This window comes from Physella acuta, unplaced genomic scaffold (assembly GCF_028476545.2).
Source record: "Physella acuta isolate Inbredline_101_S28 unplaced genomic scaffold, ASM2847654v3 ptg000139l, whole genome shotgun sequence".
Taxonomy (NCBI): domain Eukaryota; kingdom Metazoa; phylum Mollusca; class Gastropoda; family Physidae; genus Physella; species Physella acuta.
Genome location: NW_026731658.1, coordinates 323,482 through 336,318, shown reverse-complemented (window position 1 = coordinate 336,318; position 12,837 = coordinate 323,482). Strand labels below are relative to the sequence as shown.

Below are 12,837 nucleotides of genomic sequence, written 5' to 3'. Positions count from 1 at the left end.
GCAGCAACTAATTGTATCTTTAATTTTTTTTTTTAAAACAGTGGTCAGCAGTCACAGACACATACACTCACATAACACAGACAGACAGACACACAGACACACAGACAGACACACACTCTCACATCACACACACACACATATATATATATATATATATATATATATATATATATATATATATATATATATATATATATATACAAATACAAATATATATATATATACTTTGGCCTATATACATATATATATGCCTACATATAAGCCTCTATCCCTCTCTCTCTCTTCACACACACACACACACACACACACACACACACATATATATATATATATATGCATAAACATATAAATATTTTTTTTTCTGTTATTATAAAAAATACATAACAATATTTTTGTTATATTTTTTTGGTAAAAATTTAATATTTATTCATTCTAAACCAATTATCACATCTGGTGTGCTATACCAAAAATAAATTCATGTAGGCCTATATAATATTCGAAATAAAAAAAAAATTATTAAAAATTGAAGCTAAAAAAATTGCATGATTTGGATAAAAACTGTTTAAAATAGTTTAAAAAAAAAAAACAACAACCATTCTCATTCTTACTCTACGTTTATCTAATACTACTAAAACTCAACTTTGTTTACATGTTTGAATATTTATTTTTTTGTCTGATTTCTTACTGTAAGGAAACTGCTGTATATGGGGGGCTGTAAAATAGTATGTAGGTAGAGAATAATTTTTGATTGCAGACTGTTAATCACACATTTTTTTTTAAAGACATTAATTAATTTATTGATTTATTCATAGCTAGATTAACCACATTTGTTTTAAAGTTTTAGAACAATGGCTTAACTTTGACTGAATAGTGATGTTTGATAACTCATTTTTTTGTTTGTTTGTTTTTCTGATTTGTTATTGGGGAGAATCTTCATTATGTGTAGAGCTGTGAAATGGTATTTTGAGTGGTAAATATTGTTCCTTCTTAAACACACTGTTAATTACAAACTAATTTAAACCCGTTAATTAATTTATTGATATATTCATGGGTAGATTAACCACATTGCATATAAAAGTTTAGAACAATGACTGTAGTAATAGTAAAAAAAATATATTTTCTTTTTACAACAATGTTTTTAATTATTTTTCCTAAGGCCTACATGTGAATGATAAGGTTGACTATCAGGACCTCGCGGGGCACAGGGCAGGTGAAGTAGAGTTCACCTATTTGTTTGTCCTAAGCATATGAAGGGATAGTGTGGTCAGAGACATGCTCGGCTGGAATCGTTTTTTTTTAAAAGATAAAAACATGTTGTCTGAGACTTGGCGGGACACTGGGCAGGTGAAGTAGAGTTGAGTAGGTCACCTGTGACGTCAGTATATGAAGGGATAGTCAGAAATCGTTGTTTTCGGTGTTTTTAAAAGATAAAAAACATATTTTTGAATGTGGGGTCTGTTTTTTTGTGACGATAAGTTACACTGCAGTAGCGTAGCGAGGGGGGGGGGGCGGTTGGAAAAATAAATTGAAAGGTTGAGGGGGGTGTAAATCGAAAGTTTGAGGGGGGGGGGGTGCAAATCGAAATCTTGAAGGGGGGGGGGGGTGCACATCAAAAGTTTGAGGGGGGGGGGGGGCTGCAAATTGAAATCTTGCGGGGGGGGGGGGGGGGGTCAAATCGAAAAGTTTGTCCCCCGGGCGCCGGGAAGGGTCGCTACGCCTCTGAGTGACAGACGTGATGTTTTTTGATGGATGACCCCCGAAACACAGAGTTATCCAACGGATGACGGGTAGTCTAGTTACTCTCTATATTCCGCATTCTACAAAAAACATATTATAATAAACAATTTTGTCTTTTCTTATTATTAGGTCTAAATAGTGTTATCTCCTAGGGTCTTTTAAGATCATCTATGTTTACCGACACACATTATATATATATATATATATATATATATATATATATATATATATATATATATATATATATATATATATATATGTTTATGTGTGTATATGTAATAGATCTGCTTTCATGCTCTGCGTTAACCTACTCAGTCCATTTGTTATTCTACTGGCCAACAATAAACACATGACGCAGCAGCTCGCTAGCCGTAGGGCGTAATTCTGGCTTGAGGTGGAACGTTTGGACCAGGAACTGCCTCAGGTTGTCTGAAGATGTGGGGTGAAGGTCGTACTCTGGTGCCTGGTTGTTGCCGATCTTAATGAGAGCCTGGAAGGCGGTCAGTTTCGGGAAGATTGTTTGGGCAGTGACCATCTCCACCACGGTACAGCCCACACTCCTGTCTCGACAGATGGTGATTGGTTAGAACTTGTTTAGAAGGCTGATTGGTTAGAACTTGTTTAGAAGGGTGATTGGTTGTTATTAATAAAGGCGGATAAATGCAAATTATTGGCGAGCAGGACATTCCCCCCCCCCATTTCAAACCTGACGGTCTATAGGGCAAGTGAAGTAGAGTTCACTTGTTTCTGTGACCTCAGCATATGAAGAGATAGTGTGGTCAGCACTATGCCCAGCCGCCTTTACTTTCCCTAACGTGCCCATCAGAGTTGGGTGGACTCAGTCTACTGACTTGAACGCGGATTCGAGCTCGCAGTCCAGCTCTCTGCCGCTAGACCACTCAGTCCCCCCTTCGGGTTAAGGTGATTGATTAGGACGTATCTACAAACTCGAACACACACAAAATATTGCTGAGCAGGACATTAGCCCTCGATCACACTACGGTCCTTCCACCCCCACAATATTCCCCCTTCCAGATGTGCACTATCTTATCAATTCTCACATGTTATATACGCCCGAAAAAATACAGTAAGACATAGTCTCCTAAAGTTTAGTGTTAGTTAATGTACAAAGGGAAATAAGTTTAATCACTACTTTGTCAGTTACCCTTTTTTGTTTCCTATAGAATGCCTAGCGGAAGTATGAAATGCAATGTTTTAAAACAGTGGTGTAGCGAGGTCGGGTGTCACCTGGTGCGGCACTAAATGGTGTCACCCCCAGAGGCGTTGCAACCCATCCCGAGGACAAACTTTCAATTTTCGATTTGCACCCCCCCTCCCTCTAACTTTCGATTTGCACCCCCCCCCCCCTCAAATTTTTCTATATATATTTTGCTGTTTTTTTTTGCCTTGGTGTCACCCCCCTAAATGGTGTCACCCGGTGCGGTCCGCACCTCCCCCCCTCCCTCGCTACGCCTTTGTTTTAAAATAATCTATCTGCTTATCTTACCAAATATCCGCTTTAACGTCGTAATGGCTGTCGCCGACGGCCGTGATGACTTCCGGTGCCATCCACTTGTAGGAGCCGTGGTTGGACCTGGCCTGGGTCTGGTCGTGTAGGACCTTGGAGAAGCCAAAGTCCGTCAGCTTCACGTTGTTCTCGTCCTCCAGGAATATATTCTCACCTGGTATGGTAGAGTAGAGCGGTGGTGGGAGTGATGGGAGTGGGGATGTAGGAATAGAATGTTTGAAGAGTTTTCAAAACCTTTTCAAGCTAACATACGCTAACTAATTGGAAGACGTGGTTGGGTGGTAGAGCGCACCATTGCTAACCCACATGACTAAAGTTCGGATCCTGGCCTCTTTTCCGTTAGCCGTCCTCGAGTCCACTCAGCTCTGATGGGTACCTGACTCACACTAGGGAAAGTAACGGCGGCTGTTCACACTTTACATTCATATGGCCCATTTCACAGAAACAGATGAACTCTACTTCACCTGCCATATAGACCGCTATGTTTCAAGAGGGTAACTTTTTCAAATACACCTCACCACGCTTGAATACAAAAAAAAAATAAAGGAATTAAATTGCTGCACATTATCTGTAACACTCCACTTGATTAACATATACACCACAGATAAGTTGTTCAGCTTTGGTAGAAAAATAAGAGTATGAGACGTGCTTTAAAACGAACTTTCTTTGAATTGTTAATTGTTATATTTTCATCTTTATTGTGAGGGGTCGAACAGGCTATAGCATTCTATAGCAAGCTAATGCAAAAAAAAATTATATACATGGAGGGATCGGCGTGGTCGAGTCGGTAAAGCTCATGGTGGCTAAACCGAAATGTCTCGAGTTCGAACCCTTGGACAGATGAGTCTCGTTGGCTGGGGGCAGGGATTCAGCTAGGAGAGACAACTCCAAAGTCAAAGGCTATGGAAGCAAAGCCAAAAAGAAAAGCAGGCTTAAATCGGAGTCAATGGTCTCAATGATGCATAACCTGTTGACAAGTAATACTTAATTGTATTGCGGGGATCTCTTCCATCACTAAAATTAAGAACGAAGAAGAAGATAGAGAATGATTAGGGTACTGACATTATGCCAACATAGAGGCATCAAATACTAAATATTATTTTTAATAAAGCGAATCTTACATTTAATGTTCCTGTGGATGACTTGTGGATCGTGGGAGTGGAGGTAGTCTACCCCCTCCAGAATTTGTTTGGTGAAGAGTTGCACCTTGGGTTCAGGCAAGGCGCCGTTTTTATCAATGTACAACTTTAATGGCCCCTAGCAAAAAGTATTAGTTTTTTTTTGTTTTACATTGATTAGCAAAATAATAAAAATAAAAGTGTGTGTATGTGTGTAAAATGATAGCTAAATTATGTTTTTAAAAGTGTAATTTTCAATAGCTTTGCAGATTAGCCCGATGAAGTATTAATTATTGTGAGTCGATAAAAGTGTTGATCTTATTTATTTATATTGAAAATGTCCTTCGTAACATATTAACAGAAAACAAAATAAATTTTGACCTCGTTAAAATAGATCAAAATATTTACTATAAAAATTATTTTTAAATTTTTGACGTCTTAACATTTGTTACACATTTCGTTATACATCGTCGTAAGTGGTCAATGCCCTTCCTCCATTATTTTCTCTTAAAACAATATTATAAAGTAACGTGTAACTATCATTTTCTCATAAAACAAAAGACAGTAATGTATAGCTACCATTTTCTCATATTCCATAAACATGCTTAAGATCCCTTTAAGAATAGTACAGCCGTAGAAAGGAATAATTCGTTTATGTTTCAAAGACTGTAAGATCTCTAGCTCTCTGATGTTCTGTAGAGAAAAATGAAATAATACATGACATCAAATACACTCTATTGATGGAATGTAAATAAAAGCTGACTTAATGTGTTCAAAATATACCCCTCACTCAGGTAACACATAATTGCATAACTCACCTGTTCAAGATACCCCCCCCCCTCTTACCCAGGTAACAAAGAATTGCATAACTCACCTGTTAAAGTTATACCCTCCCCTCTTACCCAGGTAACAAAGAATTGCATCACTCACCTGTTCAAGATACCCCCCCCCCCCTCTTACCCAGGTAACAAAGAATTGCATAACTCACCTGTTCAAGATATACCCCCTCCCCTACCCAGGTAACACATAATAGTACTACTGACCTGTTCAAGATATAACCCAAGCCAGGTAATACGGAATGGCACAACTCAACTGTTTCAATATACCCCCCCCCCCTTTCCAGGTAACACAGGAGGTACCACATGCCTGTTAAAGATATACACCCCCCCCCCCACCTAGGTACCACAAAATGGTGGAAATCACCTGTTCAAGATTGACCCCCCTACCCAGGTAACACGGAATGTGGTACTACTCACCTGTTCAAGATATACCTTCCTACCCTGAGCTAGTAAAACATAGTTGCATAACTCACCTGTTCAAGATATACCCTCCTACCCTGAGCTAGTAAACATAGTTGCATAACTCACCTGTTCAAGATATACCCTCCTACCCTGAGCTAGTAAAACATAGTTGCATAACTCACCTGTTCAAGATATACCCTCCTACCCTGAGCTAGTAAAACATAGTTGCATAACTCACCTGTTCAAGATATACCCTCCTACCCTGAGCTAGTAAAACATAGTTGCATAACTCACCTGTTCAAGATATACCCTCCTACCCTGAGCTAGTAAACATAGTTGCATAACTCACCTGTTCAAGATATACCCTCCTACCCTGAGCTAGTAAAACATAGTTGCATAACTCACCTGTTCAAGATATACCCTCCTACCCTGAGCTAGTAAAACATAGTTGCATAACTCACCTGTTCAAGATATACCCTCCTACCCTGAGCTAGTAAAACATAGTTGCATAACTCACCTGTTCAAGATATACCCTCCTACCCTGAGCTAGTAAAACATAGTTGCATAACTCACCTGTTCAAGATATACCCTCCTACCCTGAGCTAGTAAAACATAGTTGCATAACTCACCTGTTCAAGATATACCCTCCTACCCTGAGCTAGTAAAACATAGTTGCATAACTCACCTGTTCAAGATATACCCCATTACCCAGGCAACACAGAATTGCATAACGCCTGTTCAAGATATATTCCCCTTACCCAGGTACCACATAATGGTACTACTCACCTGTTCAAGATATACCCTCCCACCTAGGTACCACAAAATGGTTGAAATCACCTGTTCAAGATATACCCCCCCCCCACCCATGTACCACAGAATGGCGCCACTCACCTGATTCCGGTCTTTGAGCGCATTGACCAGCAAAACTTCTTTCACGATGAACTTCTCCTCTTTAGGGTTATCCAGATCTTTGACAATGTACACCTCCCCGAAAGCCCCTTTTCCGATTTTTTCACCCTTCTCCCACTTATTGGGGAAGGAGGGGGCGATGGCCACAACTGGACATGGAAAAAAAACAATGAGTGGAAATCTAAATAGTTTACAATATGGTAAGCTGGCTTAACACTAAGCATGCATTTAGTCAACTTAATATTTTACTGGCTTCACAGTGTTTTACGTTTTCTCGGAATTAACCCTTCATTTCATGAATTAATTTTTTTGAACTAAAGTAAACTGACTGATTCAAATCTGGAGCGTGCCGTATATAGCGCACTTATAGTCTGTTTCAGGCTTAAATCTAGGTCAAAAGTGAGCCAGCAGCAATGGGAAAATAAAAAAGTGGATTTTATCATAAGTGTAAATTTATTTGTAATTATTTCGCTTTGTAGCAAAATTGCTACAATATGAAATGAAGGGTTAATAAACTTGAATGAGTTTTTACTTACTTTTACTACGGGAGTAATTAAAAATGTGTGTTTCCGAAACAATGTTCCCTCTAAGCTGCGCGGTTGCGCGGGCCGCGCAGTAGTTTTGAGCTGCAGCGCAGTGATTTTGTAAAATAAATATATCGCTGCATAAGACTTTTAAAACAGCGCGCACAGAAAATATCTTTTACACGCTAGCATTTCTTACTTAGAGGGAATTTTGTTTCTAAACATTAATAACAAAAATAATAATGACTTAAATGCCGATACATTTTTGATTGGATTGTGTGTATGGATTGTGTGTATGGATTGTGTGTATGGATTGTGTGTATGGATTGTGTGTATGGATTGTGTGTATGGATTGTGTGTATGGATTGTGTGTATGGATTGTGTTTATGGATTGTTTGTATGGATTGTGTTTATGGATTGTGTTTATGGATTGTGTGTATAGATTGTGTTTATTGATTGTGTTTATGGATTGTGTGTATGGATTGTGTGTATAGATTGTGTTTATTGATTGTGTTTATGGATTGTGTGTATGGATTGTGTGTATGGATTGTGTGTATGGATTGTGTGTATGGATTGTGTGTATGGATTGTGTGTATGGATTGTGTGTATAGATTGTGTTTATTGATTGTGTTTATGGATTGTGTGTATGGATTGTGTGTATGGATTGTGTGTATGGATTGTGTGTATGGATTGTGTGTATGGATTGTGTGTATGGATTGTGTGTATAGATTGTGTTTATTGATTGTGTTTATGGATTGTGTGTATGGATTGTGTGTATGGATTGTGTGTATGGATTGTGTGTATGGATTGTGTGTATGGATTGTGTGTATGGATTGTGTGTATGGATTGTGTGTATAGATTGTGTTTATTGATTGTGTTTATGGATTGTGTGTATGGATTGTGTGTATGGATTGTGTGTATGGATTGTGTGTATGGATTGTGTGTATGGATTGTGTGTATGGATTGTGTGTATGGATTGTGTGTATGGATTGCGTGTATGGATTGCGTGTATGGATTGTGTTTATGGATTGTGTTTATGGATTGTGTTTATGGATTGTGTTTATGGATTGTGTTCATGTTTTGGTACCCACTGTCTTCCGGGTGCTGCTCATCTGTGTGAGAACCACTGTTTGCCAGATCAGCTGTATCCTCTACACTCATGACGCTTCTCTTTCCTTGTCAAGCTGTCAAATTTACATAAAATATTTATTGAGCCCGGCAGTTGAAAATAAATCTTATTTTGGACGATACTCTAAATTGAACTAAGTATATATAAGGCCTGTATGCTAGGGCTAACATCTGGATTAGGGCTTAAGTCTGGATTAGCCAAAGGTCTGGATTAGAGCTAGGATCTGGCGTAGGACTAAAATCTGGATTAAATCTAGGATCTGGTTGTCAAATCCCGGGTTCTTGTTCGAAAAACATTCCTGAGTTCACCCAGCTCTAATGAGTACCTGACTCATGTTAGGGAAAATAATGGCGGGTGGGCACACACTATCCCTTTTATATGTCAAGGCCACTGAAACAAGTGAAATCTACTTCACCTGCTTCATGGACCATACGGTTTGAAAGGACACTTGACTACTTTTAAAGGGCATAATTATAGCAAAGTTTACATTGGGCAGATGGAGAAGATTTTATGTTTCTCGCCCCCGAGATGAAGGAATTGTGATGTCAGTACTATGCCCAGCCACCCCACCCACTCCCAGCGTGAGTCAGGTACCCTATAGAGGGGTCGTCCATAAACGACGTTCAGATGGTGTGACGTCACACTTTTGCATTATAAAAAAGCAATGTTAGAAAACCAATTTTAGCCATTATTTCGCTGTCTAGAAAACTGTTTTAATAAATTGTAATAGGAATTGATTAAAATACTCTATGTTGAAAGCGTTTAGAAAAGAGTTTGAGAAAATATCGTACTTTAAGAAAAATTCAACTGCGATTTTGAGGGAAGGGGGGGGGGGTTGAAAGGCTCAGGTGTGACGTAATTTTAGTGGAGGAGGGGGTCTGGCTTTTTGAGATGATGTGTGACGGAGGAGAGGGTGGTGGTAAAAATCGTCAAAAAAAGCGGGATGTCATTTATGGATGACCCCAGAGCAGTGTGGACTCACGGACGTTACCGACAAACACGGATTTGAACTCGTGACTTTCGGGTTAACAACTGTTTATTATTGTTTACGTCACGAATGCTACACAGGATATAAAATACAGTTATGATAAAAAAAGATAACTGATAACTTTGCTATCTACTTAATGATTACATTCTACTTTATGATGACAGTCTGAAAAGGTTATGAGCCTGAGGCTATAGCCTAAGTTGATTCAAGTGGTAACTTTTGTCAACACTAAAAAAATAATAAGATCTATATAGTATCTAAGTAGGTAATGTGAATTCTACCCCCTCTTCCCCCCCCCCCCACTCCATCTCTATACACCACTGGCACATATCGATAACTAGACAATACATTAATTTTAATAGTTTTTTCTACATCTAAAAACACCATAACTATAACATTATTTAAATATCTATAATTTTAAAAATAATTTTAAAATGGCTTTTTATTCAAAAACGCTTGCCAGATATGCGTCTGGTTTTAGTATCAGAGATGTTAGATTTGCCATGCTGGCTTCAGTATTTAAATAATTTAAGAAAGTTGAACGAATTCGAAAAATATTGGTCTAAATTTTAAATATATGTATATACTTTAACAAACTATGAAGGCAATTATTTACAAGGTTAATTTCCTTTTCATACAGTCTAGCTAATGCTTGTTAAAACAAGTTACCTCATAATATTTTTCTTAATAAATAAAAAATATTAAGATTGGTAGGATTTAATGGATGAAGACAATTTAGAAATTACCCCACACATAAAACATAGGCCTAATCCAGTAGAATCTATCTAGAGGACACATCGAGGCGTTAATTTTAATTTGTACAGGTTCCTAAAATATTTAAAAAACCTAGACTGTAGCAGAAGTAGCTGTTAACTAAACTGAAGTGCTAATATTGGGCCTTTTTTTTCAATCTTTCGTTTGTAACTATAATTTTTGTTTATCTTAAGTAAACTATTAAAACATTGTATTTACTCACTTTTCGCCTAAAAAGACTTATTTATTTTTTAAGTTCATTATTAAAATGCATTTAAGGAGGGCAAAATAGCTCTTCATTGGTCTTCGCTAAAATAACATCGGGAAACCCCATTTGAAGATAATAATAGACAGGGGAAATCCTTTTGTTGGCTTTTGTTGCTTCTTTTATTTTCTCTACTCTAACCATTTATATAAATTTAAAAAAAAAAATAGCTATCTGAAATCAAGATAATGCAGATCGCTTGTGTATATTTTACTTCATAAGTACGGCCATAACCCCCCCTCCCCCACTGTAATTTTTGTTCAGTTAAATTCGCGTTTGCTGAATCGGACAAATGTAGACGGTCCAAATCTTGGACGAGGTTGGATTGTAACTTCCGGTTACAGGTCAGAGTTTGTGACAAAGGTCACATAATGAAAATAAATTACTGTGCAAGTTTTAAATGGAACTATCGACCTCTGCACTGCATTCTGCAATGTAGTGATATGGCCATGGACATGGTTCGATTTCGTTAGGCTCCAAAGCAAGTCTGGAGTTCGGATCTCGGGCAGTGTTTCTTCCAGACTTTTTTCTCCGGGGGGGTGGGGGGGCACTTGAAATTCTTTGGGGGGCGGTAGACTTTCTTCGGCGGGGCGGACATTGTTAATAGTATATATTTTCTATATAAATTATATAAATTTCATTTCGTTCGGGGTGGGGGGGGGTTAATTTTTTTCGGGGGGGGGGGGGGGGCACCGTCCCCCCCGAAGAGATGCCTGGAAGAAACTCTGATCTCGGGTCAAAGGTGTGAATATAGGACGTCCCCAGCCCCTGCGTCCACCCAGCTCTGATGGGTACCTCTGTAGCGTAGCGAGGGGGGGGGGGGCGGGGGGGGACATATGTCCCCCACCGACCTAAGGGGGCGCCAAAAAATGGGTTGGAAAAATAAAAATGAAAGCTTGAGGGGGTGCAAATCGAAAGTTTGAGGGGGTGGGGTGTGCAAATCGAAATCTTGAGGGGGAGGGGGTGGGTGCAAATCAAAATCTTGAGAGAGGGGGGGTGCAAATCGAAAGTTTGTCCCCGGGCGCCGGAAAGGGTCGCTACGCCTCTGGGGAAAATAATGGCGGTTGGGCAAAGTGTTTCTACACCATCCCTTCTTTTGCCGAGATCAAGAAAAAATAAATATAAACTCTACTTCATCTGCCCAAAGGTGTGAAGTGGAATCTTTACTTTTGTATAAATATAACAGTGTTTCCTCCAGACTTTTTTCTCCGGGGGGGGGGGGGGGGGGAAGGAGGGGCAATTGATATTTTCGGGGGGGGGGGGGAACGGGACACCAGTAAAAATACATGTTTACTATATAAATTCCATCTCGTTCGGGGGAGGGGGGGGGGGGGGGGGAGAGCGGTAGACTTTCTTCGGGGGGGGGGGCGCTCGGCCACCCCGAAGAGATGCCTGGAAGAAACTCTGAACACAAAGCATCGACAACGATATAATCTTTATTTTAAACTGTAAACTTAAACATTTACTGGGATTTTGGAATGCTTTAATCAGAAATAATTTAAAGGCAGTTGCGGTTGGTTTAATTAGTAGACAACAAATTCTGAGTATTCGTAGTCTAGAAAATTTGGGTCAAGATTTCAGTGTACCTGGATTTATCTCTTTAGGTCAACATGTTCTGAAAGTTCTACAACATTTGTTCCTAGTATAGAAACATTTGGACCATGTTCAGTGGCGTAGCGAGGTCGGGTGTCACCCGGTGCGGCACTTAATGGTGTCACCCCCCCAGAGGCGTAGCGACTCTTCCCGGGGATAAACTTTCAAGTTTTCGATTTGCACCCCCCCCCTCAAACTTTCGATTTGCACCTCCCCCCCCCCCTCAAGTTTTTGATTTGCACCACACCCCCCCCTCAAACTTTCGATTTGCACCCCCCCCCCCCCTCAAACTTTCGATTTGCACCCCACCCCCTCAAGTTTTTCCTCTGTATATTTTGCTATTTTTTGCCTTGGTGTCAATCCCCTAAATGGTGTCACCCGGTGCGGTCCGCACCCCTTTGCCTCTCGAAGCACGGGTATAAGCTAGTATATATATATATATATATATATATATATATATATATATATATATATATATATATATATATATATATATATATATATATATATATATATATATATACATAATTGGCTTTAGTGTTATCAAACACATTTCTTTATAACAATGCACCTACCATCTTCTGCCCCGCATACCACTGTATAGCAACATATGAACCACCTTTGTCCATTGTATTACATAAATTATCTGCACCAACCTTAACGATGACATACGGTTTAAACTTTAAAGACCACCTAATCTCATTTCGTCCTGCCATTGATTATTGATTAAACATAAGTTCACTCAATTCTTTCCTTAATTTCAGTAAAAAAAACTACAATCTGAAAGCATTATAAAGTTAAAACATTGATATCTATTGTTGTCGTTCTAGTTTTATTTTTTTTAATTTAAAAAAAAAATTAATTTTAATTTTGTTGTTTCACTGTAAAATTACAAATAGACTTTTTAAAGTTGAGCCGGTTTAGATAGGTATATTTTAAGCTGCTATGAATAAACCCAGACGCTCTAACTTCCCTTTATAATAACAACAAACTTTGCGCACCGCCGTAGACCAAAACTTTCGAACACAGCACCATTACTGAACGTAAAACCC

General features: G+C 38.8%; 1 protein-coding gene across 1 annotated transcript; it reads right to left on the bottom strand.

The window, feature by feature from the left end:
* Window positions 1-1,684: 1,684 nt before the first annotated feature.
* On the bottom strand, window positions 1,685-10,267 carry LOC131935260 (mitogen-activated protein kinase kinase kinase 2). Its single transcript, XM_059291631.1, has 7 exons — window positions 10,151-10,267; window positions 8,149-8,241; window positions 6,516-6,682; window positions 4,963-5,076; window positions 4,387-4,522; window positions 3,245-3,419; window positions 1,685-2,297 (listed from the first exon to the last, which is right to left on the bottom strand). The coding sequence occupies exons 2-7, from the start codon at window positions 8,216-8,218 to the stop codon at window positions 2,066-2,068; spliced, it is 894 nt and encodes a 297-aa protein (XP_059147614.1). The 5' UTR covers window positions 8,219-8,241; window positions 10,151-10,267; the 3' UTR covers window positions 1,685-2,065.
* Between the last annotated feature and the right edge of the window lie 2,570 nt (window positions 10,268-12,837).

Bases quoted from the DNA above. Each gene is read 5' to 3' on its own strand.
- LOC131935260 (XM_059291631.1), bottom strand. From the start codon at position 8,218: ATGAGTGTAGAGGATACAGCTGATCTGGCAAACAGTGGTTCTCACACA. The intron at 6,683-8,148 runs GTGGGTACCAAA...TTCCATGTCCAG, and splicing joins TGAGCAGCACCCGGAAGACA to TTGTGGCCATCGCCCCCTCC. The intron at 2,298-3,244 runs GTAAGATAAGCA...CTGTCGAGACAG, and splicing joins GACGTTAAAGCGGATATTTG to GAGTGTGGGCTGTACCGTGG.